Source organism: Ursus americanus, chromosome 6 (assembly GCF_024610735.1).
Source record: "Ursus americanus isolate L20-20 chromosome 6, mUrsAme1.1.p, whole genome shotgun sequence".
NCBI lineage: Eukaryota > Metazoa > Chordata > Mammalia > Carnivora > Ursidae > Ursus > Ursus americanus.
In genome coordinates this window covers 964,570-987,487 of record NC_142132.1, presented here as the reverse complement: position 1 = coordinate 987,487, position 22,918 = coordinate 964,570, and the positions used below count along the sequence as shown (strand labels likewise).

The window sequence follows — 22,918 nt, the reverse complement described above, 5'->3', positions numbered from 1 at the left end:
GCTGGCACGGTGGCTCCCCACTGACTGAGCCCCCGTTCGGTGAAGTTCCCCTCGAAATCTCTGCCTGCTGTTTTGGTAGAAGTCCGCAAAGTACATCTAAAATTTTACATGGGAAAACAAAGGAACTAAAATAGCCAAACGTTTAGGGACTCACACTTTCTCATTTCAAGATTTACTGTAAAATTACGGCGATCAAGACCGTATTCTCTGGCAGAAGGACAGAGCCACAGATCAGTGGAACAGAAGAGAGATACAGAAATAAAACCACGAATATGGCCAAGCCATCGCCACGGGCTGACCGCAGTTCCTGAGAGAAAAGGACACCTGTTCAGCAGACGGTGCTGGGAAGTTGGACATCTCTCGTTCTCCACGCAGATGCTGACTTTCTGTACTTTGCACCACACACAAAGATTAAGCTATGGGCCTAAATATAAAACTTAAAATTATAGAAGTTCTAGAAGAAAACTTAGGAGAAAATCCTTGTGACCTTGAATCAGGCAAGGATTTCTTGGACACACCAAAAGCACAATTCATAAGAGAAAAAAATGCATGAATTAGAATTCATCGTAATTAGGACCTGGCCAGACCCTGGGGCAAGGTCAGCTGTGCGAAGGCCGTTGGCTGCCGTGTGCCAGCCGGTTTGGAGAAGTCGGGTGTGGGACGTGCTGCCCTGATGGACCGCGGGCCTGCAGCAGCGGTGGCAGGGACAGACGTGGGTGTGGCTGAGGCACCGTCGGTGTGACCCGGGAGCCTTGTTGCTGGTGCTGATTGATACTCTCGCCACTTCGTCCGGTGGGCCCCAGCGCTCTGGGTTAGCAGTTCCCAGTGCGCTCTCGGGGAGCGTGGACGGCGCTTCTCTGGAAGGTAGTCTCAGATGGAAGCTTTGGAAGCAGAGCTGATGACGGTGCCTCACCTCCTGAAGATTCGTTTCTTTCTGAACGTCTCTGGATGCAGCCCGGAGCTCAGAGCCTTTTTCACCGCCCCAGTAAGAGGCAGCAGGGCAGGCAGCCCGTTGCAGGTCTGGAGACTGACAGGCAGGCCCCCATCCTCGTGCTGCCCCTTCCTGCCTGTGTGGCTCCGGGCAAGCGGCGGACGCTCTCTGTGCCCCTGACGGCAGTGGTACCTGCCCCCGGAGATCTCGTAAGGGATGACGGAATCATTGCTGGTAGCGCGGTGCAGGCCGCCAGGCCCGTGGTTCAGGACAGCAGGCCACTGTGAACCATGATTAAAGTGCCTGCTGGACCTCGGTCCACTGCGCGGTGGCCCTGATCCCCCGGCCTGTCCTGCGCGCTCTGGGGAGTGGGGCACGGTTTGTGATACTTGCACGCCTCCGTCTCCTTCAGTCTCAGAGGGCTAGTCCAGTCAGTCCTTGCTCCTGAACAGTAGGTGCCTGCCGTCCACCGGGCTGGGCTCTTCCTCCCCGGATCACAGCATAGCCTGTGCTGTGGCCCCACTCTGCAGATGAGAAAACATGTGTGCAAGGGTCAGGAGATGTGCCCAGAGCTACACAGCCACAGACGGGAGCCCCAGCCTCTGCAGGGCCAGAAGTCCAGCTGGCCACTGAGTCGGGAGACCTGGGGTGGGGGACAAGGCGGCCTCCAGGGGCAGGAAACGGTGGCAGGAGGCACAGATGGGCAGGGGTCCACGGCACAGGGCAGCCACTGGGAGGGGCTTGGGTGTGGCTTCCTGGCAGCAGGCAAGGGAAGGAAGAGGCAGGAGGCAGGGAGGCTGAGGAGGGAACTGGGCCATCTGGGTCGAGGGCCAGCCGCCTGCCGCAAGGACGGGGGCAGATTGGGCCGAGTGAGGAAGGAGGAAGTTGGTTGGACCAGTGGGCAGGGGTGGGGCCCACGACCCAGTAGGAAAGGGGAGTCCTCAGTTGCCTGGATCTGGGATCCGGGGTTCCTAGCAGCGTTGGTGGTAACTCCCATGGGAGCTTTGGGGCTGGAAGTGAATCCTTAGGTCCCAGGCGGGAGAGGAGGCAGAAGCATCTGCTGGGGCCTGAGTGGGCTCTGGAGGGTACTGACTTGAGTTCAGGGTAGGCCATTTGCTCGGGTGGGACTGGGAGGTTGGGAGGGGCAGGAGATGATCATTAGGGGACTGGGAGGGGCAGGAGGGCTCTGGCCAGGAAGACCAGAGCCAGGTGTGGGCCCTGGGAGTGTTCTAGGTCATGGGATCACAGTCTCCTGCGAGTCGAAATGGCTCAAAGAAGGGTCCTCGTGGAAGTGGTGGGTGGGTATTGGGAAGCGGGTTTCCAGAAGGGGTGCCGAGGTGTCTCGCACGGTGACCGCGGGGGTGTGGCTACTGCTGGCCCCTGTGGCCAGTGTGAAGCAGGTGGGAGGCCTCGCCATGTCTGCCGAGGACCCGGTTTGATCCTGCTACCCACCTTGGTTGGGTGAAAGTGCTTTTTAAGTTAAAAATCGACCGGCTCCAGTAGAGCTTTGATATCCTAAGGCAACAAGTTTCGTTAAAATTGAACCACGCTTAACGTTCTGGGGTCTGGAACAGGAGCAGTCTCTTGTCCAGCCACGCAGACCTGTGCACACGTGTGCAGCACGGTGGCTCGTCGAGCCTCCAGGAGTGGCAGCTCGGTGTTTGTGGTCAGCTGTGGGCGCGGCCGGGCCGGTGCCACGCACGGACGACACTCCAGCCCTGAGCTTTGGGACGGCAGCCAGGCTGAACCCATCCCGGACACAGAGCCCGGGTCCGGCCTCACACAGGCTCTGGAAGACCCCTCACCGGTCGGCTGCTGAGGCCGCGGAGGCTCGCGGCCTTCTGTGTGCTGGCCGTGGGGAGAAGTGCCTGCCGCCCACAGAGCTGGCTGCTAGCAGCCTGGTTGGTGGCCGTATGCGGGGTGTGGACTGCGGGCGGGCGTCCCATCAGGGCACGGGCAGCTGAGTCTGGGCTTCTTCCCGGGGGCAGGCCTCTGGTTTCCACCCATGCCTGCCCAGCGCAGCCCCCAAGCCCAGGGAAGGCGGCCACGCCTGTAGAGGTCGAGCCCCTGCTGCCCCAGGCCAGGAGTGGGCAGACGGTCTCAAGATGAGCATGTTTTCCAAGCAGACTTGGTAAATAGCAGTAAGTTTTCTCTCAAGAAATTCTTCTGTCCCCTTTCTGCTCCTTATCTCGGCCATCAGACTTCCACTGGCCTGTTTGCAGGATGTAATTCCTTTTTAGGTCACTCAGATGCTCCTCTCTGCAGAAAGCCTAACAAGGCCTGGCTGCTGCTATTTTTAACGCTGACTCCTGGCCCACGGAGGGGCCGGTGGGCTGGGCGCGGCTGGCTCGCGGCTTCCCTGGGCCCGAGGCCGCCTTCCAACTGGCCACCTGGACAGCGTCAGGAGGGCTGCCAGCTGCCGTGGGTGTGGTGGTGCGGGCGCGCGAGTGATTCCTTGTGTGCTTCCTTGCCCACGTTCCTAATCACTCTTTTCCAAAATACTTTTCTTGATCCTTCTGATGAAAGAACCCATGTATTTTTATCAGAAGCCTCCTCCCTTTTTGGTAGCATTTTGGTGAAGCAAGTATGCACTTTGGGCAGTGACTTGCTCGCTGTCCCAGGTGAAGGTACGCCAGCGTCACCATCAGGCAGGATGTACCCGGCTGAGTGGAGGTGTGGGTGGGGCAGAGGCTCGCGTCTGCTCACACGGACCTGCCTGGGGTCTGGAGACCACCGGCCCTGGTGTCGTTGATCGAGGTGTGTTTCCAACCACAGGTGACCTGAGCTCGCTGTCCCACACCGTGGAGGGGCTTTTCCTGTCCACCCTCAAGTTGTCCCTGTCTTTGGCCCTGAAGGAATCCCTGCCCAGGATTGTCCAGGGTCCAGAGCCGCCGGAGCTCTGCCTGGCGCATCCCGCACACCGATCTCTGTGGCCGAGGCACACACGCTGGCGTCGAGCCCACGCCACCAGTCAGGCTTCCTCCATCTGGCTTGTGCTGAGTGCCGGATCCCGGCGTCCTCACAACTGTCCAAGGCAGGCTCTCCAGGAAGTGGCAGCCCAGGGCACCAGGCACGGGGTCTCTGCCAGGAAGGACAGCATAGGACTCTGTGAGCAGGCGTGCTTCCTGGAGAGCCCCCCCCCCCCCCGCCCCCGTCAGGCTGCTCTCAGTTCCTGGCTGTTCCAAGCGGCATCACTAAAAATCCTGTAACAGAGTCAGTGATACGAAGCCAGAGGTAACAACCGCCCCCCACTCACCCCATCCTAGTTGGTTTATTGCATTTCACTGCTGGGATCTGGGTTTTGCTGTCTGCAGGAGGGGAGAGAACGTAACTGTGTATCGCTGAGCAGCTCCAGAATTCCACGTTCAGTGCCGTCACGTCAGGAGCTCAGCTTGGCCATGGGGGCATTTATGCCGTGGAAATGGGTAAATTCAACCAATTGGGCCTTTGTCCCTAGAGAGCCAGCTCTCAGCCACCTGGCAGCTGCTGGCCCGACCCTGAGGACGCGCGTGTCCCCCGGGGCAGCGGTTCCTGGGGTGTGTTTTGTCACACGAGGACATTGCAGCCGAAGGGGCCCCTGGCACTGGGGTGCGGTTTGGTAAGAGTGCGCGATGGAGGGCGGTTCCGGCGTCGTCCCCCCGGGGGTGAGCACAGTCGCTCCTCCTGTCGCCCCCTGCTGGTGCCGCCTGACTTCCCTGCCAGGGCCTTAGGGCTCTGTCCGCGGACGCTTCCGTGCGCCTCCTGAAGTAACCCACAGCTTCACTCACTTGCAGATTTCCACAGTATGTTACTAAAATTATGATTCCCTAATGAGCTATTTTGAAATTCTCACCACGTGCCAGAATTAAATGTGTTTTAAAATGAAGTCCTCAGTTCATGTGTCTGTCTGCCTCTGAGTGATAGGGTGACAGACGCCCACGCACTGAGCACGGGCACCTGCCCTCCCCTAAGAGCCGGCAAACAGAAGGGTTCTTCAAGCAGAGTGTCAGAATGGGGCCCGCTTCCCCTTGCCCTGCCATTAGGAACCAGGGAAGACCAAAGACGGACAGATCGCATTTCCCGTCATCCCGACAGGCTCCCTGCCCAGCTCCAGAGCCCTGGGCGGTGGGCGGTTTCTGGACTTGCCCCCACCGAGTTAAACAATGAATGTGTTGAACAAACTCTTTATTATGATGAATTTAAAATGTGCATGAAGTCGAGGGAATAGGACGATGTCCCTCGGTGCCTGCTACCCTCACTCACAGTTTCCAGCTCGCAGCCAGTCCTGTTGCGGTCGTGCCCCTGTCCCCCCCAGTCACTGCAGCAAAATCCAAGCGCATGACGTCACGCATCAGCATGTCCGCGTGTGTCTCTGGAAGAATTGAAAGCGATGTTGGTGTCCTGACACCTACGAAGATTGACAGGAACTCCGCGCGTCACTGAATGCCGGGTCTGTGTTCCGATGTTCCCGCCGTCTCCTAATTCACGTACAGTTCGTGTACTGCAGGGGATTAGTATCTTCGTGGAAATTAAAATGTTTCCATAACTTTACGGAGGTGTAATTGGCATACGGTGGACTTCGCATGCTCTAGGTGGGCGGTGTGGCGGGTTCTGACTGCCTGGGAGGCTGGCGTTGTCCACTGGTTTGCTTTCTGCCCCTCGCTGCCCATCAGTCTGCATTTCCCACATTTCCTTCGCTCAGTGCTCTCCATGGGGCTTCCGTCTGGGGAGTCGCGGGGGCCCAGCAGTGACCGCTCTCGGCCTGCGCGCAGGGGAGTCCGTGCTCCGCAGCCGCTGCCCCAACTCTTCTGTCACGTCTGTTCCGTCAGGGTGCTTGATGGTGTCGCTCTGTGTCTCGCGTGTGCCCGTGTCTTTGTGCACATGTGGGTGCGCACACGTGTGTGCTCGTACATGCGTGCATTTGTCTCGTGTGTGCTCACGGGTGTGTGTGCACGCACACGCATGTGACATGTGTAGTCTTGTCTACACTGGCACGTTGGAGCTCTTGCCGTGTAGACGGTGTGGCCTGCAAAGCCAAAAGCATTGAGTGGCTCTCCACAGATGACGTTTGCGCACGTGCTCTAGGGTTCCCCCGATTCTGTCTGTTGAAAACCGTTCCTCCGTGCCTCTGACGTTTGAAGGACACTTGCCGGGTGTGTAAGTCATTGGCTCACACTGGATCTCACTGAAGTTTTCGGAGAGGTTGTCCCGTTGTCGCCTGGTTCGTGTGTTGGTTCTGACCAGTGCACGTCTGACCCTCTTGGTTTTCCTCTCGGATCTTTGCCCCTGGAGGCCTGGAGACTTGTGCCTGCCCTGTGGGGTCTGCCCGCCTGCGTTCTGGGGTGGGTCGTGTGGCTGAACTTTCTCAGGGGCGTGGTAAGCCCTTCCAGGCACAAGTCTAGGTGTCTTTCTATTCGGGGGAAGTTTCCTTGGATTATGATTTTCAAGGTAGTTCTGATCTGATGTCCTGCCCGCCCCCCCACCCCCTCTCCGACCCTCCTCCCCTGCCCGCCCTCCCTCATCTCAGCCTCTCCTGTCAGTCGACCCTCCCTTGGGTGCTTTGTCACCTGTTCCTCTTTTCTGTGAGGGTTTTGTCTTCTTCCATTTCTTTCCTGAGGTTAATGTCATTTCTTTTTTTCTTTTGGTCCATTTCTGGTGGACTTTTGCGCTTCTGATTCCTGTTCTCAGATGGTGGTTTGAGTGTATTTAATTCTGTTGCAGCGTGGGCTGGTCGGTTGTGCTCCGTGGTCCTGTGTTGGGGCGGGATTGGACCTCCTGCTGTTTCTCTCCATTCCTTTCCCGCCAGCGGGAGGAGGGTTGGGCAGATTCGCAGCCCAACAGTGCCCCCTTCTGTCTGCGCTGAGCGCAGTGCTCTCCTGGCTCTCTTGCGCCTGCAAGGCCGTTTACCCCTTCCTTCCCTTTCTCCTCCGTAGGCAGCTGCCCAGGCCTCCTCTCCTCCTTTCTGTCCCCTTTCTTCTTCACAAGCCCCGTCCCTTCCTGGCCACGTGCTCTGACCGGCTGCTCACATGCAGCGATGGGACCCACCCGCGGCCCAGGCAACCCCTCCTCACGGCTGTGACTCCAGTGGTGGCCAGAGGGCTGGGCGAGGTCTCTCTTGGGGAGCTCCCTGAGCGTGGGACACACTCATCTCCTGTGTGTGTACCGAGAGCCAGCCTGCTGTTGCTGGGGAGTGCGGCCTGTGGAGAGACGCCGTCCGTCCGCTCCTCTTCACAGCTCAGCTCTTTGTAAGATCGTTCATCACTTCTTCTCTAAAACACGTGATAAAGGTCTCGTCATTTTAGAAACTGCTTTCCCGTGACACATGACCCTTTATCTGTGTACGTCACATGCCTGCATAATGTCTTCTAAGTGCGGAGGACAGTATGTACTCTCCTGCTTCGCTTTGGGTCTTGAAAGGGCCGGTGCTGGAGGCAGCACCTGGGGGCCTGGTCCGTCCTAACGTGCAGCCAGGTGCGTCCGGGGCTCGGGGAGCGACGCGGGGCTTCTCCAGCGTGGAGGTGCCGGTGTGAGCGGAGTGCGGGGCTTGCAGTCCTGGGGTACGGTGGGCGTGGAGGGCGGCCAGCGAGCACAGAGGGGCAGGAGGTAGGAGAAGTGTCCTGGGAGTCCAGCGGGGGTTGGTAGCCTTCCGGGGGCATCTCGGGGCCCATCTGCAAGAGGAGGCCTGGGGGAGCTGGTGGGGGTGGGACGTGAGGAGCCACCGAGCGGAGCCAGGTGGCAGCTGCGGGGCGACTTCCGGAACCCCCGGAACCGAGCCCTGCCTCTGGTGCTGCTCCCAGGTGCGCCGGGTTCCCGTGGGGCCCTGCTGCTATGTGCGCAGTAGCCCCCGCCAGCCTCTGTGAATGCGCTCCACCGAGCCCTGCTCCCCCCCTCCTCCGGCCCTCCCTGCACCCTTTGAGGAGGCTGCAGGGGTCAGGGGCTCCGTGCGCTCCCGGTGCGGGCCCCCTGCATGCCAGGCCGGCGCCTCCCTCGGGCGTCCTCCGAGTGTATGTGTCTGAAACATGTGGCGGCTTTGAGGGAGTCCAGGCTGCCCTGGTTTAGATGAATGGGACCTTTTGTTGATGGCTGCACGAGAGTGTGTGTTTACGGCTCGGGTACACATTTCTCCACGTGGAGGGGCCACGCCACGCTGATCATGGCCCCCGACAAAGGTCAGTGGTGACCGTTTCACGGCCGTGTGCCTGGAGCAGTGCCGGCGTGGGGAGACGTGGCATAGGTGTGCACGTCGTCAGAGCCGAGCCGTGCTCGCCGTCAGAAAGTGTCGCTTGGTCACCGCTCAGAGCGCATCACTGTCAATGAAGGTCCCAGAGATAAAATCACGGGAGTCACTTTTTTGGTTGCTTATTTAAACTTATGATCAGTTAAAATTTAGTTTCAAATATGTTAAATTTAATTTGGAAAATCATTGTGTTTTTCATCCAAAGTATATTGAACATGGGTCTTTCCTGCCCTAGAAGTAGGGCTCAGTTAGGGTGCAGTGTGTGCGTGGGGCGGGTTCAGTGACTGGAGGCCAGGTGGAGCACAGCGGACCCCGGCGCGTCCTGTCCGAGTAGCACTGTGGGACGGCGTCGGCCAGGTGTGTGGTCCTGGAACGGATCGCCAGGAGTTTGGTCTGGGTCTAAGACTCAGAATGGAGTGGAGGGGCAGGAGCTGGAGGAGTGGAAGGTGCAGCTGTCCGCCCGGCTGCAGGCGGAGGTGCCTCAGCTATGATAGGCTTGGAGGTGCTGCGATAAAGGGTGGAAGGCCTGTGTCACCGACCCCACAGCACCAATCCCCTAAATGCCCTGTGTCCTCGTGAGTTTGCGGGTGCTGCCAACCCAACAATGAGGAAGCAGGGGCCAGGACCAGCACCCTCTGGACATGTCGCATCCACGGTGAGGCCCTGTCTCCTGCAAGAGCTGCACGGCGTGGGCAGGCTGCTGGCTGGGCCTCACAGGGCGGCCCGGCTACTCTGTAGGGAGGGGCGTCCCTGGGGAGCGAGGTCAAGCGGCCAGGCCCTGCCCAGAGCAGCAGGGGGAGGGAGAGGAGGGCCCGGCTTGAGCAGAAGGATGGCTAGGAGGGTCCTGCAGTCTGGAGAGCACAAACTGCTGTGGGACAGATAGATGGACGGTTTCTGGGGCAGGGACTCTGGCCTGGGCCTGTCCTCGAGGGCCTGCCGCTCACCCAGGCTCCTTGGGAGCGAGCGTCCTCAGGCTGAGGGGGAGGGGCCCAGGGAGGAGCAGCCAGGGCGGCCACCATGACCCTCACCTGTGCCTCTCAGCGTTGCATCCAGCCCACGCTCAGGAGGGGGCTGCCCCGCATCACGGGCGCCTTTCAAAACCTCATCCCAGCTGAGGAGCGAGGCCTTCTGGAGGGATGTGGTGCATGGGAGAGGCAGCCCTGCAGGTTTAGAAGAACAAAGGGAAAGCAGATTCCCTTTGTCAGCATCTTTCGTCTGTGCCAAGGGCTTTGCTTACCTGTGGTCTTTAGAGATGCTGACCCCAGACCATCCGAGGTCATGACCCCACGGTACGTCCTTGCAACAGAGGCTCGGCCTGGCAGGGTGGGGGCTGTGGGCAGAGGTGCAGGCTGGTGGGGGCTGGTGCCCAGACGGACGCCCTCACCACTCTCTGCACATGCCCAAACACCTGCTGCTTGAGTCCATCCCACAGATGCCTTTCAGAGCATGTGGCCACCGAGGGCGTGGACGTGTTAGGGGCATGTCCAGAGCCCCTCATGCCTCCAGCCATCTTCCCTTTTGGATTCTGAGTGACGGGGCCAAGTGGAGGCTGCCCTTGTCCAGGCGGGACATTGCTGGGTCACTGGGGTAGAGGGCCTGCACGGCGGCTCCTTTGTCCAGGCTGGCCCTGAGGCCTCGTCTGTGTTCTGAAGATCGAGGGCAGTTGTGGACCCTGACCCAGCCCTCTGCCACCCTGGCACGCGCAGACAGACACGGAGTCATGCGTCCACAGATAGTGGGGCAAATGTTCTCACCGCGGTCACTGCATAGTTGTCTTTGTGCCCCAGGGGACAGGCTGGTCCTCTGTGCTGCCGAAGAGGAGTGCAGGGCCACCTCGGGCCGAGAGCCCGTCCAGTGCTGGGGCGCACACGCCACTGCCTTCCAGGGTGTGAGTCCCAAAACTGGTATCTCCGCCATTTCCCCTCCGTGAGGCGCCGTCCTGTTGAGCGCCGTGGAACATTCTGTGTGAGTGCACCTGCCAGGGCGGTGGGCAGGTTGGCACCCCTGTCGCTGGGGCGTTCCTGAGTTTGCGCACAGGAGAGGCGTGCGGCCTGGCTCCCCGTCCTTCCAGGCAGGGCTCACCGCGCCACCCACCTCGTGCAGCACCTGAGGGCCCGTCCCCCGCCCCAGCCTCGCTGTAGGTCCGTGTCCCTGCCAGCCTGAGCCCTGAGGGGTTAGCGGTGGGGGGTGCTCCGTGCTTGTGCGTGATGCAGTCGGGCACTGCCTTGCTGACCTTCCCGGAAACCCGTTTTCAGAGAACACAGAGCAAGCAGGGAGCAGCCGGCACCAAGCACGGGTGCTTCTCCCAGTCGGCTTAAATGCTCTTCTTATGAGAACTTTTTCACTTTTGTAACAGATCCCGAGTTACGGGTTGTGTTTTTATGTCCCAGCCGAGAGCCAGTGGGCTCTGCTGCACGCCGCCTGTTTTCCGGGCGGCCGCTGCCACTGTGCGGTACTTCCCGGCCGCGCTGTGGGCCATTCGTCCCCCGATGCACGGCGTGCAGGCCTGGCGCTCCACGCCCTCCGTCCCCCGTGCCCAGCCCTCCAGCTCCGTGGGCTCTGCCTGGCTGAATCCTGGAAGCAGCTGCTTCCTGTCGGGGCTGCACAGAGCAGCCCATGTCTCTGAGGCCACGGGTGGCTCACTGGCCCCTGGGTGCCAGCAAGAAACAGCGTCTGAGGGGCGCCTGGGTAGCGCAGTCGTTAAAGCGTCTGCCTTCTGCTCAGGGCGTGATCCTGGCGTGCCGGGATCGAGTCCCACATCGGGCTCCTCCGCTGGGAGCCTGCTTCTTCCTCTCCCACTCCCCTGCTGTGTTCCCTCTCTCGCTGGCTGTCTCTGTCACATAAATAAATAAATAAATAAATAAATAAATAAATAAATAAATAAATAAATAAGAAACAGCGTCCGAAGCTGGGTTGCAGGTGATCTCAGAGCACTTGTGTGGGGGGCCGGCCTCTGCGGTGGTGCTTTTGGGGAAGGGGAAGGTCATTTTGCAGGTTTCTGGTAAATGCTTCTCTGTGTCAGGAGGTGTCTGGGAGGGGGCGCATGGCGGCTATGGGCGAGTGCAGTTAGTGTGACGGGCAGCTGGGGACATGGGGACAGGCCCCTGGCACATCTGCCCCCTTCCCTTGGCCCTCTGGTCCCAGTCCCAGTGGCCCCCGGCCTCCCTTGCCCCCCTCTCAACCCCGGGCTGTCATGGCCTGGCTGCCTCATCAGCGCAGTGGTGACTCGCTGTCCCCCATGCCCAAGGGGTGGGGCCAGCGAGTGCCTTGTCCCTTCCGTGAGCATGTGCTGGTCACAGGCTCAGTGACTGTGGGTAACCCTGAGACGCCCGGCGTGGTTTACCGCAGGGGAGCGAAGACCAGGGTCTGAGCCATGACCCAGGTAGTTGTCAGAGCCCCGGTGCTGGGCAGTTTGGGGTGTGAGGTGGCTGGAGGGCTCCCAGACAGTGACCACACTTCCTGACAGCGTCGCTGGGGTGTGTACTCATGTCGTCCAGGAACAAAAGTGGAGGGTGGGTTTGCGGCTTGCAGCAGCCCTGCGGAGAGAGAATGCCGTGACCGCAGAAGAGCCACCACCAGGGCCTGGATCCCCTGGCTGTTGTGGGGCAGCGGCCTGGTGGCCACGTGGCCTGGGTGCCCTGCGGTGACACGGCTGCTGGGTGCCTGCCCCGTGGCATTGTCGAGAGGTCATGTGCAAGTTGTGCACCTGGCGGCGCCCGCCCCTGCTGAGCGCACGTGTGGTCAGCTCGGCTTACTCCCAGGCAGGTTGGAAGTGCGTGCATGCCCACACCGGCCCACGTGCTTGCTTACTAGCGCTTACGTACACTTACACGCGCTCACACACATGTGTGTGTTGTGCATGCACGCTCACGCGTGGGTGCCCGCGGGACTCGCAGCCTTTCTGGAGGACGTTCCCGGGTGTCGGCAGTGAGATGATACCTGGACTCTTTGTTCTTTTGGGACTTCACGGGCGCACCTCAGTTGGCACGTGGGAGTTTCTGTAACTGGGGGGAGACACTTCTGAATTATTGAAGAACGTTCCAAGAAATTCTGAGTCTTGTCTAAGCGTTGGGAAAACAGAAGACGCGGGAAGCCAGAACAATCGGACGCATGATGGTGGTTTGATTCCTAGAAGTTGTTCCTGTTATTTACTGGACGTGGGTGGGGCCTTTTGTCCTGGCAGCTGCCTCCCTCACAGGGTGTCCGTGCAGCCCTCGGAACCTCTGACGGCCTGTCCTGCGCTTCCCTCCCCAGGTCGTGCACACGCACAAGCCGCACTTCATGGCGCTGCACTGCCAGGAGTTCGGAGGGAAGAACTACGAGGCCTCCATGTCCCACGTGGACAAGTTTGTCAAGTAAGTGCCAGCGGTGTGTGCCATGCCCTTCCCGGCACGCGGTGCCCCTGGTCGGGGGGGCGCAGAGGGTGATAGCGTGCCCCTGGTCGGGGGGGTTAGGGTGATAGCGTGCTCCTGGTCAGGTGAAGGTTAAGGTAATAGCGTGCCCCTTGGAGGACAGGCCCACCGGTGCTGTTGGGAAGGGGCACTAAGGTGTCCGCACGGGCCTGGGAAGTGGACCTGCGGGGGCGGGGGTGGGGGCGGGGGTGGAAGTAAGCCTGTGAGGCCCCGCACTGAGAAGCGGGGTCCCCATCTAGCTGTCGGTGTCAGGAGTGGCTGTGGCAGCTGCCTTCCTTCTGCTCGGCCCGTGGCCTGAGTGCCCGGGACGTCCTCTCTGCCCCCAGGCACCCCTCTGCCTGCCTTCCGTGTCCCCTGGATATGGCCTTGGCCTCGCCCCAGCCGTGGACTCTGGGCACCGTGACTGCTCCTGCCCGCTCAGTGTGAGGTGATGCTTCCCGATTTCCGAGTCTGGTCACTGAAGGCCACTGTGCTGGCAGGGAGCCGCGCTCAGAGCCCTGGCGCCTGCCGCGTGGCCTGAGGAGGATTTTAGCTGTGGTCACCATGCTCAGTCCTGCTCGGGGTCCCTGACATTGTAGATGGACACAAGCCATCCATGTTTTCAGTTGTTAAGCTGGGGGTCATTTGCTAAATGGCACATTTTTTAAAAAGAATGGCCAAATTTTCTCAAAATAACGTAATTTTAAGGCAATTTTAATTAAAAAAAACTTTTTAACACAAACTAATTATAAAATTATTATGGGAAAGCAAGGGGATATAGCTAAATAGCCAAGAATAGCCAAAATCATACTACGGAAGTATGAGGTGGGCGTCCCCCCAGCCTGGGCTACAGGCTCCTTGGGGAGCAGTGAGGGCCGGGCGAGGGGTGCAGGTGGGGATGGGCTGCAGGAGGACCCCCACCCCGCGTTGCCCAGCCGTGTGCACACGGCAGGAGCCGCATCGCTGGTGTCTTTGCACAAGAAGGTGACACTGGACCCTCGCCGCCCCTGCCCTGCACATGAGGACGAGTCTCGGTTGTGTCAGAGTAGACGTCAAACACAGTCATGACAACTCTGAGACGAAAGGAAGGACGACGTGTCTGGCTCCGCGGCAGGGAGAGATTTAAGAAGGTGCAGAGCATGTCACCTACCAAAGAAGACTGAGGAATTTGAATGTTAAATGATGAATGATAACGTGAAAATTATCAAACGACACTACGCGAAGTCAATGTTTAGCCACACCTGGGAAGGACACCTGCCACACCGCTTAGCGACAAAAGCTAGTACTTGAGAACATAAAGGGCCCTGGGAAGCCGTGCAAAGGACGTGTGGGAAGAGCCAGGCATTTCCCGGAGGGGCCCTGCAGGCTTGTAGAGGGAGACCATCCTGTCCTAGTCCCCGCCCCGCGTCCCCTCATCCCTGCCCCGCGTCCCCATGCTGCATCCCCACCCTGCGTCCCCGCCCCACCCCCTGGTCCCCATGTCCCCACTGTGTGTCCCCACCCTGCGTTCCTGTCCCACGTCCAGGTTCCCGTGTCCCCATCCTGTGGCCTTGCCCCACGTCCCGGCCCTGCATGTGTGGACACGTGGCTTTCCTGGCGCCGCTGTCTGGTTCTTTCTACGCCTGCCAGCACTGTATGGGACACCCACTGTTACTGTGTTTGCTATGAACTGTTAGCTTTTAAAAAGATGACACAGTGAGAGAAGATGTCATTTATTCTGCCCACTTTCTCTGCCGTTTCCAGTGCTCTCGGTTCTCCCGCAGAGACTCGGTTTCTGTCTGGTACCGTGTTCCTTCAGCCCAGGGCTTTCTGTGACGTTCATCTCCACACAAGTCACTGGTGACAAATTCTCTCAGCTCTTGTTTGTCTGAGAAAGTCTTTGTCTTCGGGTTGAAGGATGTTTTTGTTGTGAGTAGAATTCTGGCTCGCCAGCGTTTCTGTGTTCGTCCCTAAAGGACATCATGGCGCTGTCCCACGTCACGTGGTTTCTGACGGGGACTTGGCCGTTGTCCTCGTCTTCATTTTCTGTGCGATGTGTCTGCCCGCGACGGTGGGATTTTGTTTTCCTGGCTGGTCTGCAGCAGCTCGATCATGTTGTGTTTTAGTTTGGTTTCCCTTGTGTTTGTCTCGTGTGGGGTTCTTTGAGCTTTGTCAGTGGGTTTCTAACTCTAATCAAATTTGGAAAACGTTTGTCCGCTATTTCCTTAAATATTTTCCTCTTTCCCTTGTCTGGTTCCCCGACCCCGGTCTGCTGGGGTCGCAGCATCAGCCAGGCCCCTCAGCTCTTGCAGCTCATTCTCCTCTAGCTTTTCCGGCCCCTTTGCCTCTTTGCTTCAGTTTGGGTAATCGCTGTGTCCTGTAGTCACTGATGTCGTTTGTCTGTCTCCTCAGGTCTTCGCCTGTGTTTACGTCCACGCGGCTGGGGATGTTCAATCTGTGGCTTTCGTTTTTGCCTTTCCCCACGCTCATGTTTTCCTTGAACTCTTCAATCTTATTTACGATACCTGGTTCCTTCCGGGTGCTTTCCAGCTAGTTTTTGTCCTTCTCGGCCCGTCTCCGTCGACTGCGTTTTTGTAGATTGTGAGTCACATTTTGCTGTGTCTTTGCACGCCAACTTAATTTTTGACGTGGCGCCAGATGCAATGACTGCTGTGTGGCGTCGTCTGCCCCGGACGCATCTGAGGTTGGTTCCTGCGGGCGGTGATGCGCTGGAGGGCCGGTCTGATCCTCTTCCCTTCTTTTCCGCGTGCGTTCCGTATTATTTCCTGAGCTGGAGCCCCTGTTCCGTGTGGCCCACGTGCTGGCGGCTCGGATGGTGCTGTGCCGCCCGGCACTGGGGCCGCTGAGCTGGCAGGTGGGGTGGGCAGGGGGCCTCAGCGGTGGGGCCAGCAGGTAAGCAGGGAGGCCCTGACTCACCTCGCCGCTCTGCTGTGTTCACGGGCTCTGGGGGCAGTGGCGCCTTTTCCAGCCACATTTGCCGAGATGATGGAGAGGCGCCCACTTAACCTTTTTCTGGTTATGCAAGGAGACAGACCAGCACGGGTGAGCCCCTCTCCGGGTGTTCACAGACCCTTCTTCCTTCGTGTCGTGCGGCGCCAGCAGCCTGCTCACAGCGCTCAGCCTCTCCCTGGGGGGGGACGAGCGTGGTGCAGCTGCCTGGGCCCAGCGGCATTTGTGAGTGTGGTTTCCTGCTGTTGCCGACCGGGCACAAACAGCCGGGAGGCCCCACAGACTCTGGGGTCGTGCTGTCGCGGTGCGTGGCCCTGGCCGAGCCCGCAGTGCCACCGTGCCTCTGCGTCTCCATCCCTGAGAGGCCTCTGGGTCCCGTGCATCCCTGGGCATCTGGGCATCATGGGGGCACAGCTGATGACGAGCGGCCCTCACCTGCCCCGTGCACACGGTGGGTCTTCGTCTCTGCTCCCCCGCCCCGCGGGTCAGGGGTGTTGTCAGGGCGACACCGGCGTAGTGTCCCAGCCAGTAGCCTGGGCCTCGGACGCAGCGTCTAGTGTGGCTTTTGTACTGAAGCGCTCACTTCTGCCTTCCAGAGAGCTGCTGTCTAGTGACGCGATGAAGGAGTACAACAGGGCCCGCGTCTACCTGGACGAGAACTTCAAGTCCCAGGAGCACTTCACGGTGAGTGCACTTCCGCGCCCCTGGGTCGGCGCTGGGCCGACGGCGCGTCTGTGGGAGCTGCCCCTCTCTGACGAGGTCGACACTGAGGGCCCCTCTCTGTGGCAGCACACGCGGCCGAGCCTGAGTTAGGATGTCAGCGGCACGGAAGGGGTCCACGGGAGGGGGGCAGCCAAGAAGGGGCCCAGGAGGGCTGTGGCCTGTGGGCTGAGGAGGGTGAGTTGGGGGCGCTTTACAGAGAGGAGGGGTTACACGCGTTGCTGGATCTGTCTGTGGGGTTGTTTGTGCCGGTCCTGCTCATAGGCTACAGCCCGGGGCCTTTGTGAGCCCAAGCAGCCCTCCGCTCCCTGGCAGGGAAGCAGGACAGAGAGCTGCCCCTTCTCCGCAAGAGTCCTTGGTCCGGGGGACAGTGGACACCTGGAAAGGGGGCCCCGCTGGCTGCAGTGGCTGCGGGAGGTACAAGGAGATGGGGACGGCTGGAGGCTTCTTGGAGGAGCAGGTGTCAGACAGGATTTGAGTAGCTGGTTGTTGGTTCGGAGGCCTATGTCCTCACGGTCCGTGTGTTTGGGGAAGCCTCAGAGCTGCTCCGTTAGCTTGGTTTCTTCCGTGTTCTGTTCCCGGCATCCTTCATGCCACAGCTGTCATGCTGCCAGGAGCGTGGTATGCAGCAGGTGCTCAGCCATTGCGTGCTGGTGGTGTGGAGCAGCGGGTGCCTGTGTGCCAAGGCGGGCAGGGCTGGGGAGCCGCGTCCTGAGTGGGGAGCAGCATGTGGAGATCGCCCTTTGGTTACAAGGGCATCTGATGGTTCTCGGTGTTTCAATTTGGGGCGTCTGTGCCGGTTTGGTGGTGTCTTCTGTGGCTGAGGTGGTCATTGTCACATGGCTGCCCCGTGCCTCTGCTGCGGTCCTCGGGCACACCCACCCTTCTCCACACTCACAGGCGGCCTTCCCACCAACCGTGTCAGCCACACCTCCGCGTGGCCCCGCCGTGCTCAGGTCACAGCCCCGCCCACTCCTGTGGCCTGCCTGCCTCTGCCCGCTGGCCGCTTGCTCTCAGCCCATCCTTGACAGAAAAACACCCTTGACCCTCATGCTTCCCTGTGCTGTGACCCAACTTCTGCCTCCCGTTGCGTTCAGATGAAAAGCATAGTAGCTGGAATGAAAAATGCATTGGTTGGGTGAACAGCGGGCCAGACACTGCAGAGGAAAAGGAAGGATAATCGAACTTGGGGTCTTGGCGGTGGGAACTATTCAGAATAAAACGTGGAAGGAGTTCACGGATGTCCCTGCCCAGGATAGCACATCCAGGGTGCCACACGCGTGGAACTGGAACCCCAGGAGGACAGGAGACAGAAAACAGGCAGATACCCGATGGGTAATGGCTGGAATTTTTAAAAATTTGACAAAACATGTAGGTGCATAGATCCAGTTATTGTCCCAAGTTTCCAGCGGAGTGAATGTCACCAGCTGAGGCTCAGCCCGATGGCAGTACTGCCAACAGGGTGTACGTTCCTCCGTCCATGACGCCCTGTCATCCGCAGACGCTGGTCTCTGCTGGCGCTCTGCCCTGCCATGACAGCCGCCACGTTCCACGGCGGTCATTGCTCACCTTCTCCTCATGGAGAATGTCCTCACGTCTGCACGGCCTCTTTTCAGTGGAAGACTCAGTATTTTAAAAGTAAAAGATAAAGGAAATAGCCGGGCAGACACACGCCGAGGAAGTGAGAGCGCCTAGTCAGTATTGCGGTTGGCCTCAGAGCGAGGGGCGTCCCAGGGGAAAGGGGGGCCTGTTGTAGGGATGAGGAGGTCCGGCCTCAAGAGGACATAGCTGGGTGGGGTGTGTGTGCCCAGTGTCAGACCTCTGACGGCCAGGGGAGCAGATCAGTGACCACAGAGGCTTCAGTGCCTCCTCCCACTGACCACTGCTGCCGGTGGACCGAGGATCGCTGCCCGCGGTGTGATCCCACTGCTGTTGATGGGACACCGACCAGAGAAGGAGCCACAGAAAACGCTGGATGCACACCGTGGGGTGCAGTCAGCACCGTGGGACGGGGCGGCTGCCAGCTGCCGTTAGGTTTCCCCAGAAACATCTTTCAAAGTGAAGGTCAAGGAGACTTGGAAGGAGACCCTCGGGCAGGCTCACCATGAGCTTTTCTGGACCAGTGCAGAGCAGCCCCACAAGGGTTCAGGCCGCCCTGAGGGCCACCGTTCTGAGGCCTCCACTTGTTCACGTACTCCAGCCCCTCCTACCCTGGCTGCGGGGGGCTCAGATCGTGTCCACGTGGGATGCTCACGTGCACGTGGAAATCTGGCGTCTGGCCAAGACCACATACCTGTTTTCTAAGCACAGAATAGGTAGATTGGAAGTGAACAGAAATAATATCTGGAAGACCCCCAAATATTTGGAAATAAACAGCGAACTTGCAAATACCCCAGGAGTCAAAGAGAATTTCACTGAGCACACTGAAACGTGGGTCTGATGACGTGAAAGACCAATCGAGACCTTCAGGATTTGTGAGACGCCCTCACGTGGGGAATTTTTAGCATTAAATGCTTACATTGGAGCATTTCAAAAATAAGAGCAAATTAACTCAAAGCAGAAGGAAGGAAGTAGTAACATAAGAGCAGAAGTGCATGACGAAGACAGTGGGTCGGGAAATGGGTGGAACCAGACCGGCAGCAGAGCGGGTTAGTGCGCCCAGTGAGCCTCACCCCGCAGGTCCGAGCAGCGGTGTTTGTGGAACGAGGCCACGGCCGTCGAGGTCAGGAGGCTCACCCCGCAGGTCCGAGCAGCGGTGTTTGCGGAACGAGGCCACGGCCGTCGAGGTCAGGAGGCTCACCCCGCAGGTCCCAGCAGCGGTGTTTGCGGAACGAGGCCACGGCCGTCGAGGTCAGGAGGCTCACCCCGCAGGTCCGAGCAGCGGTGTTTGCGGAACGAGGCCACGGCCGTCGAGGTCAGGAGGCTCACCCCGCAGGTCCGAGCAGCGGTGTTTGCGGAACGAGGCCACGGCCGTCGAGGTCAGGAGGCTCACCCAGCAGGTCCCAGCAGCGGTGTTTGCGGAACGAGGCCACGGCCGTCGAGGTCAAGAGGCTCACCCCGCAGGTCCCAGCAGCGGTGTTTGCGGAACGAGGCCACGGCCGTCGAGGTCAGGAGGCTCACCCCGCAGGTCCCAGCAGCGGTGTTTGCGGAACGAGGCCACGGCCGTCGAGGTCAGGAGGCTCACCCCGCAGGTCCCAGCAGCGGTGTTTGCGGAACGAGGCCACGGCCGTCGAGGTCAGGAGGCTCACCCCGCAGGTCCCAGCAGTGGTGTTTGGGGAACGAGGCCACGGCCGTCGAGGTCAGGAGCCTCACCCCGCAGGTCCGAGCAGCGGTGTTTAGGGAACGAGGCCACGGCTGTCGAGGTCAGGAGGCTCACCCAGCCGAGCAGGGGTCCGGCAGAGACCAGCCTGTGGCCGCTCGGGGCTGATGGGGGTTAGCAAGTCCTCAGGGGCCGGGCCAGCATACTCGTGAGAAGAAACGGCCCTTCCGCAGAGGCCTGCAGCCGTCCGTCTGTGTCTCTCATGCTTGCCTCTGGAAGTTTTCCTGAAATGCTCACTGTCCCGTTCTCCACCGTCCGCTCTGTGTCTCCGCCATCCCGTGCTCACACAACTGCATCTCTCTTCCTTAAAAGCACTCGCTTGGCTGAGAAGAGAAGGGGCAGAATGTCGGCGGCCGTCGGGCCCAGGAGCGGCTGTTTTGGTCTCCTGTCACCCCTTGGGATTTATCTCAAAATGTCGTTCTGCAGTTTGCGGTGGAAACGACACCTGGAAACAGGCACCCCCGTAACTCAGCAGTGTCCTTGAAGAAATAACCGTTCTTGCAGATAGTTATGTGTAAGGATGGGCCTCAAAAATTATGTGATGGCAAAAACTGGAAATAATTTTGAATACCAAAGGGAGAGATTTTCACACCGTGGGATGGTCATATGGCGGGTTGCCCAGCACAGGGTGTCTGGGGAGGGGGCCCCGCCTGCAGGCCCCCCAGGAGGAAGCTCAGAGTCTGGAGCCCGCGCTCTTGCCCCTGGAGGATCTTGCGATCCAGTTGGTGCACTGAAGTGCTGAACCATAACGTTGCCTCTAGTCTACTCTTCAGCGCACAGGTGTTCAAATCTGAAGCCTCTGAGACCAGCTGCAACCAAGACCCATGGCATTTCAGTTAAAATTGGCAGCACTTTCCTGTCTTGGTCATAAATGCAGAGATGGCATGTTAGTGGGAGACACGGCCATGGGGGTTGATTCGAGCCTCAGACTGTGCTCGGGGCGACCCCTCGCTGGGTGGGACTGATCCGGCACAGGGTGGCAGCAGACGAGGGGACCCCAGGTCTGAGCCCCTGTGGACAGGTGTGTCTGCAGGTGTCTGCAGGTGTGGACAGGACTGCGTGGTGTCGGAGGCTGGGCCAGTGGGCTTGACCTACCTGCAGCGGGGGTGGGCGCTCTCCCGGCCCCCTGGTGCTGTGGCCTGGCTTTCCTTCCAGGGTCCCTGTCCTCCGGCGGGGGTGGGGGGTCCTCTCCCACAGCCACAGTCCCGTGTGAGGTGTGTTAATGGCCACTGGATAACTTGAACAGCCATGTTTGGCGGCGGGGGGGGGGGGGGTTGTGGTCACTGGTGCTGCAGACGCTGGAGCTCATCCCAGAGTTGGCATAGAGGTCCGTGCGCGTCTGTCATCCTAGCTCATGACTGAGATGCTGATGGTTTGCGATGACATCCTGTTGACCCGGGGCCTGTGGCGCACCATGCCTCAGCGTGCCGTGTGTAGAACCGTCTTTCCTGGGGGCCTCTGGGCGTCCTGGTGGAGGGGACTCTGCACCCCCAGAGTCCTGGGCAGGGCTGGCCACCCTGGCTGTGTGGCCACCCTCCCGCCCCAGCCTGGTGGCCTCTGGCTGTCAGAAGGAGGAAAATTTAATTTTTACAAGATTAATAGTATTAGAGCAATATTTTTAGCTGAGTGTGGTTCAAATAATAGGCCATTAATTGAAAAAGGAAATTGAAATGAATTTATCTTGTACATAAATGCTGTCACAGGTATTAATAGGGATCAGAAAATAGCGGTCTGTTCCCAGAAAGAGGTTAAACCTGAAGCTGCACCTGGTCTATGAGCGTGACCGTGGGGGTCCCCCGCGCCGCAGAAGCCTGGGGGGCTGCGGCCTGGACCGCGGGGGTCCGCCTGGGGGGCTCTGGATCTAGGGGTCTCTGGGCCTACAGGGGGCTGCAGCCTGGGGGAGGCTCTGAGCTGGGGGGGCTGTGGACGTGGGGGGGGGCTCAACCTGGGGGCTCAGTGGGGCGTCCTGCGGGCAGAGGCAGGAGCCCACAGATGCTGCTTGTCACCAGGAGATGGCGCCAAAGCAGCATTTGCCATCCTGAGCTTTTGGTTCAGGAGATGCTCCCAGGGCTTTTTTAGACTTAAAACCACAGCAATTATGTTAGATTTTGTTGACTCCTAAGAATCATGCTGGGGGCCATTTACTGAGGCAGGAGGCTTGCTTCATCCCACCGGCTGTCCCCTGTGCAGGGACCTGGCTGCTGGTCTGGTCACCACCTGCTTGCATTTCTCCTGGAAAGTCAGACGGGAAGTCGGCTTCTTCAGGGCGCCGCCAGGCTCCAGAAGGCAGGGCCCCGTCCTGTCCATGGGACTCGCGTGACGTCCCTCGGGCAGACTGAGGACCCTGGCCTGGGGCATTCGCACAGCCGCGTGAGCTGGACGGGTGGTCCAAGACTCGTGTGCTGCGTCCGGTGTGGGTGCCCCTAGGTGCCCCCAGGCCCTTGCCTCCTGCGGTGACTGCCCTGTACCCCTGCTGGCGACCTCGTTTCTGACTCTCCACTGCCCTGCACCCCCGAACCCTGATTATCATCCTGTCCTGCCTGCTCTGGCCCAGGGTCTGGAGTCGGGCCATATGCACATCCTGGGTGCTCAGTAAACGGGCTCTGAGTCCGTGAACGAGCGGGGGTCCTGGGGATGGAGAGGAAGGATTCAGTTGTACATGAGACATGGACACCCCTCGTCCCTCCCCGTGGGGTCCAAGGCTGTGGATGTGCCGGTGTGAGCTCAAGGGAAGACAGAATGTGAGCCTGTCGGGGTTCAGATTTATTTAAGACCATGGATCGGGCCTGGGACCCCCACATTTGGAGATGTACTCATCCAGGGCAAGGCAGGGGGCGAGGTGGGGGGAAGGCAAGGGCGGGGGTGTTCTGGAAGCCACATGGCAGCAAAGAAAGACCCCACGAGGAAGGGGGCTCGCCCCCACGGTGCCCAGGCCCAGGTGCCTGCCTGGGGCTGCCCGAGAGGACCGGAACTTGCAGGCCACTGCTTGATGGAACGTGGAATGGATGGCCGCCCGGCCGCCCTCTGCCTGGGGGGGATGTTCTCCGAGACAGAACGCTGAGTCCTTCCATGTCCCGGCAGGCTCTGAGCTAGTAACCTCCGGTTAAGGTGTTTGGATTTGCCCACAAAGAGCACAGGTGTTCCAGAGTTAATCCACAGCAGCTTTGAAGGTGCTCTCATACTGTTCTTGCCACAGAGAGAAAGAACACCAGGTAGTGGGACAGAAGGTCCCTCCAAGTGGGACTGGAGCCCTGGGCGCCCCCTCCCCATCCCCGTGGCCCTGAGGCCCTCCACCTGCCGCCTGCCCCCGGGTCCCTCCCAGGCACTCTGTGGTGGGATGCCACGTGACCCGTACTCCATGCTGGGGACTGACTGGAGGTCACTGGGGACAC

The 22,918-nt window shown here is 59.8% G+C and overlaps 1 protein-coding gene across 2 annotated transcripts in view; it reads left to right on the top strand.

The window, feature by feature from the left end:
- The window catches only part of INPP5A (inositol polyphosphate-5-phosphatase A), a 182,828-nt gene that overhangs the window by 58,918 nt on the left and 100,992 nt on the right, over nt 1-22,918 (top strand). For both annotated transcript variants that reach the window (XM_045809422.2, XM_045809424.2), the window contains exons 3-4: nt 12,402-12,502; nt 16,084-16,171. In XM_045809422.2, coding sequence (XP_045665378.2) covers nt 12,402-12,502; nt 16,084-16,171 — 189 coding nt within the window. The remainder of the gene's footprint in view (nt 1-12,401; nt 12,503-16,083; nt 16,172-22,918) is intronic.